This window comes from Oncorhynchus mykiss, chromosome 4 (assembly GCF_057628025.1).
Source record: "Oncorhynchus mykiss isolate SJ-2025 chromosome 4, ASM5762802v1, whole genome shotgun sequence".
Classification (NCBI taxonomy): domain Eukaryota; kingdom Metazoa; phylum Chordata; class Actinopteri; order Salmoniformes; family Salmonidae; genus Oncorhynchus; species Oncorhynchus mykiss.
The window spans coordinates 77,449,001-77,455,000 of NC_143025.1; the positions used below are offsets into that span (position 1 = coordinate 77,449,001).

The window sequence follows — 6,000 nt, forward strand, 5'->3', positions numbered from 1 at the left end:
TGATTAAAAAAAACATTCTGAAAAATCTGTTGCTAAATATTATTTCTAGCCACAAGCCAATACCCCCTTTACAAATCAGGATACATTGTCCTCCTCTCCTGTTCTGGGTAATTGCTTGATTAATCTATGTAAGCGAATGGCCTGTTTTAATCTGTCCCTGACCATAAATAAACCCTGATTGCCACGCTGTTTTCTCTTGGAGTATAACCACAACGACCCAGTGAGTGCCTTTACACATTATTCATCACCTGAAAACAGAACTAGCGTAGTGGCGTCAACAGCCAAGGATTTATCTGTGTACACAGACGCAGGCGTTGGAAAAGATAAAACATGAAACATTTATGCACACAAGTACTCATACACTGTCCAAGTATATGCAAAAATACAAACTGTACACACACTCAATAGTAAAGCCCACAGGGCCACAGACTCACACTAAGACATGCATGCAAGCCCACCCAGCCCACAGGCCCGTGTACAAGGCCAGCTGTTGTGCTGCCTGTGTATTGTGTGGCGGACACCCTGTGATGTAGAGGAGACTAGCGCGCGCACACACACACAGCGACAGCAATATTTAATGCTTCTATTCTCTATTCAGCTACAGTATGCCAGGGTTACAAAGAAGTGACAAAGACAACACAGAGGAGAAAGGTAAGCCCCCTTCCATGTATCTGACACTCACATCTCAGACCAGCCATGCTACTGACGCTATATGCTAAATATATGGAAGCCATATGGAGTGGTCCTAATCACTGTGGCAGCCATTGACTGATGACAATAGCCATGGTGGGAGACGGTGGATGCTGAGACTTCTGTTCCAGATATAATGTCATTATTCAGCCGACAAAAGCAGGCCGCTTGGTTGCCGGAGGAGATTTAACATTTACCATTTCTGTGGTCAGAGAGTTCACTCAGCCACCTAATGATGCTAAATTACTGCAGCCTTGTGTACCACTACTGCATATTAGAGGATAGAGAGAGTTGGAGAGAGAGAGAGGAGGGAGAAAGAAAATAGGAGGAAGGAGAGAGAGAGAAAGAAGAGAAAGAGGAAAAATAGAAAGGAGAGAGAGAGAGAGCGAGAGAGAGAGAGAGAGAGAGAGAGGGGGAAAGAGAGGGAGAGAGAGAGAGCGAGAGCGAGAGAGCGAGAGAGAGAGAGAGCAAGAGAGAGAGAGAGAGGGGGGAGAGAGAGAGAGAGAGAGAGAGAGGGACAGAGAGAGAGAGAGAGAGAGAGAGAGAGAGAGAGAGAGAGAGAGAGAGAGAGAGAGAGAGAGAGAGAGAGAGAGAGAGAGAGAGAGAGAGGGGGGAAGAGAAAACAGAAACCTGATGGTAACAGGGTGATGTGATATGAGGTTGAGAGAGGTGCAGACAAGCCCAGGGCCTGTGGAGTTGGAGGAAGATGAACAGTGGTTGAGCTAGCAGAGCCAGGACAAGGAATAAGGCTGAGCTTTCTAACTTGGTTTGGTGAAGCTTCTTCTCTCAGAGCTGGCTAGATAACTCCTTGGAGAGAAGAGGAGAGAAGAGAAAACACTGGTTTGTTTTTTTTACAGGAGAGAAGAGAAAACACCAGTCACTGATTGAAAGTCAACTTAAGAGCTCAGATCTCAAAGTGGTACTAGGGCTTATAACTTTTTCAGATTCCCAGTTCTGATGAATATAATAAGAAGCGCTAGCAGCAAAATGGTCATCAACGTTTTAAGTATATCCAAATATGGATAATCACCTGCCTGAAAACGCTGTCCAAGCTGAGAGGTCCGTAAGCAGCTATGGCTTGGCCACATCTCAACTGCTGCAGCAGGTCATTTACATAACGAGAGGAGAAAATTACGGAGGAAGAAAGAGGGAACAAGCCAGCCATTTGGCAGAGCGAGATGGGGATGAGAGAGAGACCCCACTGCTGGCTTACCTCTGAAGCTAAGCAGGGTTGGTCCTGGATGGGATACCAGATGCTGCTGGAAGTGGTGATGGAGGGCCAGTAGGAGGCACTCTTTCCTCTAGTCTATAAAAATATCCCAATGACCCAGGTCAGTGATTGGGGACATTGCCCTGTGTAAGGGGCCTCTTTCGGATGGGATGTTTTAAACGTGTGTCCTGACTCTCTGTGGTCGCTAAAGATTCTATGGTACTTATTGTAGGGGTGGTATCGCTGGTGTCCTGGTTAAATTCCCAATCTGGCCCTCATACCATCATGGCTACCTTAATTATACCCCGTTTACAATTGTCTCATTCATCTCCCCTGTAACTGTTCCCCAGGTCGCTGCAGTAAATGAGAATGTGTTCTCAGTCAACTTACCTGGTAAAATAAGCGTAACATAAATAGAGAAAGAGAAGACGGGGGTAAAGGTCTTGGTGGGGATGGATATTAAAAGAGTTGGCAAGAGAGGGAGAAAGAGGAGCTGTGTGGAGAGAATGGTTAGAGAGTGGAGACAGTGTATAATGAGGAGGGAGGTAAATGGTTTGGAGAGAAAGAGGAGCTGTGTGGAGAAAATGGTTAGAGAGTGGAGACAGTGTATAATGAGGAGGGAGGTAATGGTTTGGAGAGAAAGAGACTTTTGCATGAGGAGAATGGTTAGAGAGTGGAAACAGTATATAATGAGGAGGGAGGTAATGGTTTGGAGAGAAAGAGGAGCTGTGTGGAGAGAATGGTTAGAGAGTGGAGACAGTGTATAATGAGGAGGGAGGTAATGGGTTGGAGAGAAAGAGGAGCTGTGTGGAGAGAATGGTTAGAGAGTGGAAACAGTATATAATGAGGAGGGAGGTAATGGTTTGGAGAGAAAGAGGAGCTGTGTGGAGAGAATGGTTAGAGAGTGGAAACAGTATATAATGAGGAGGGGGGTAATGGTTTGGAGAGAAAGAGGAGCTGTGTGGAGAGAATGGTTAGAGAGTGGAAACAGTATATAATGAGGGGGGTAATGGTTTGGAGAGAAAGAGGAGCTGTGTGTTCTTACCTTGGCAGAACCAGCGACAGCGATCGTGACCCCTCCTTGACGCTTGACGACCATGTCACCACCACTTGACGTCGTCACAGCAACCGTAACTGGGGTGGGCAGGAGGGAGGGGATGACGGGCAGTGGGAGGAGTCCCGGACGGTTGTTTCCATTGCCGACAGCGGCGGCGCAGCAGTTATTGGCTCCCGCTCCATTAAGGAGGCCGGCCGAACGGACGATGTCCCGCCTCTCCCACGGTGTCCCCCGGTACTCCCTCTCGAAGCGATTGTGGTGACCGGACATCACTTCCTCTGCCTTTCAGAGGAGATGATGACAGGGGGGGTGGGGGTGGGGGTGGGGGGGGGGGGGGGATTGTTATTATTAAAGTTATTATTATTATTTCAGCTGATTAGTCTGTTACTGATATCCTGGCCCGATATTGTGTAGATTAAAATTTGAGTCACAATAACGTGCCACTTCAGAGTCGGCAGATAGTCTAGTGGTTAAGAGTGTTGGGCCAGTAACCGAAAGGTTGCTGGTTTGAATCCCTGAGCCGACTAGGTGAAACATCTGTCAATGTACCCTTGAGCAAGGCAGTTAACCCTAATTGCTCCTGTAAGTCGCTCTGGATAAGAGCGTCTGCTAAATGACTAAATGACTAAATTGAGGCGTGAACGCTCCTGCAGTAACATTTCCACTGTTTCCATCTGACTAACAGCTGCAGGCCCAGGTCTTAACGAGATGATAACAGACAGAACAGAAATGAACATCACCATAACAGGATCAATAAAACAACTGGAAACACACTCTTTAAATAGACTAATTGGGTTTGGTTACCATGGATATGTTGTTGCCTTCAATTAAATAAAAGTTAAAAAATTAAGCCATTGGCCACAGCCAGACACTACATGATTATTTTCCATATTGTCTTGAGAATAGCTATGGCTATAGCTTGACCTGGAGGTCATCACTGAATTGCCTTGTGGCTAAAAAAAACTCACTACTAACTCGTTTCTCTATACCGTAATAGCCAGCTAACTCAATAGTAATACCATTGAATATCATGACTAGTTTCCTCTTTTATGAGGATGACAGAGTGTGATGGATAGGGCGACGCTGCTGTAGGCTGGAATGACGAACAGTATTCTGTACCACAGGACGGTATGTCACTGTGTATGAGATCATCAATCAGTGGTGTCTACTGTATCTGGCCTGTGAAGTAAAAGCCATCAGACGGGTGTGTAGTGTAGTGTACTCTCCTCATCAAAGGAATGAGATGTCTTTCTGGGCCTTGATAAGAGCAGTTATGAATACAGGCTCTCTCTCACATACACTAGCACACAACACGGAGTCAAGGATATTCCATGAACATGTACTGGTGGTCTTTAAAACTAGAATCACAGAGAATGACAAGTCTTTCTTCTGCACAGTGGTCTCTGTCGCAGGAAGGAATGCCTTGAAGTGTGTGTGTTGTAAACAGGGCCATTGGGGGACCACAGCACTATCAGTCTGAGCTGTGACCATCTATTTAGCTACAGGTACATTACTGTCCACCTCTAGGTCAAAACACACACAGAGACACACACACACACACACACACACACACACACACACAGACGACAATAGTCAGAACTTCCGAAAGGGCGGGAGAAACTCCCTCCAGTGGAGTAATAGCCAACCAATCTCTATACAGCAGATCTGTATACAACAGATATATTTAGGATCGGTATTGGGACAGACATTTGCATATCCAAAAGCTCCAACCCAAGACTAGTGTGTTAGTAGCTGAGCTAAAAGTTAATGTTCCAAGTCTCCAGCTACTGGCCTCAGGCCTCAGCTAATGTTCCAGTAAGTCTCCAGCTACTGGCCTCAGGTCTCAGCTAATGTTCCAGTAAGTCTCCAGCTACTGGCCTCAGGCCTCAGCTAATGTTCCAATAAGTCTCCAGCTACTGGCCTCAGGCCTCCACTAATGTTCCAGTAAGTCTCCAGCTACTGGCTTCAGGCCTCAGCTAATGTTCCAAGTCTCCAGCTACTGGCCTCAGGTCTCAGCTAATGTTCCAATAAGTCTCCAGCTACTGGTCTCAGGTCTCAGCTAATGTTCCAGTAAGTCTCTAGCTACTGGCTTCAGGCCTCAGCTAATGTTCCAATAAGTCTCCAGCTACTGGCCTCAGGTCTCAGCTAATGTTCCAATAAGTCTCCAGCTACTGGTCTCAGGTCTCAGCTAATGTTCCAGTAAGTCTCTAGCTACTGGCCTCAGGTAATGTTCCAGTAAGTCTCTAGCTACTTACTAGAGACTAGAGGCCAGTAGCTAGACCTCTTCTGTCTCAGCCTCCACTATTTATGCTGCAATAGTTTGTGTCGGGGGGCTAGGGTCAGTCTGTTATATCTAGAGTATTTCTCATGTCTTATCCGGTGTCCTGTGTGAATTTAAGTTTGCTCCCTCTAATTCTCTCTCTTGCTCTTCCTTTTCTCAGAGGACCTGAGCCCTAGGAGCATGCCTCAGGACTACCTGGCTTGATGACTCCTTGCTGTCCCCAGTCCACCTGGTCATGCTGCTGCTCCATTTTCAACTGTTCTGCCTACGGCTATGGAACCCTGACCTGTTCACTGGCTGTGCTACCTTGTCCCAGACGGACCTGCTGTTTTGGACTTTCTCTCTACCGCACCTGGTGTCTTTAACTCTGAATGATCGGCTATGAAAAGCCAACTGACATTTACTCCTGAGGTGCTGACCTGTTGCACCCTCTACATCCACTGTGATTAGTATTATCATCTTGACCCTGCTGGTCGTCTATGAACGTTTGAACATGTTGGCCATGTTCTGTTATAATCTCCACCCGGCACAGACAGAAGAGGACTGGCCACCCCTCATAGCCTGATTCCTCTCTAGGTTTCTTGCTAGGATCTGGCCTTTCTAGGGAGTTTTTCCTATTCACCGTGCTTCTACATCTGCATTGCTTGCTGTTTGGGGTTTTAGGCTGGGTTTCTGTACAGCACTTTGTGACATTGGCTGATGTAAAAAGGGCTTTATAAATACATTTGATTGATTGATTGATTGATTGATTGACTGGCCTCA

At 46.5% G+C, this 6,000-nt stretch overlaps 1 protein-coding gene across 5 annotated transcripts in view; it reads right to left on the reverse strand.

Annotated features, from left to right (window-relative positions):
* LOC110522439 (kelch-like protein 29) overlaps window positions 1–6,000 on the reverse strand; it is a 408,191-nt gene that overhangs the window by 236,714 nt on the left and 165,477 nt on the right. For all 5 annotated transcript variants that reach the window (XM_036976046.2, XM_090233075.1, XM_090233073.1 and 2 more), the window contains exon 3: window positions 2,946–3,239. In XM_036976046.2, coding sequence (XP_036831941.2) covers window positions 2,946–3,239 — 294 coding nt within the window. The remainder of the gene's footprint in view (window positions 1–2,945; window positions 3,240–6,000) is intronic.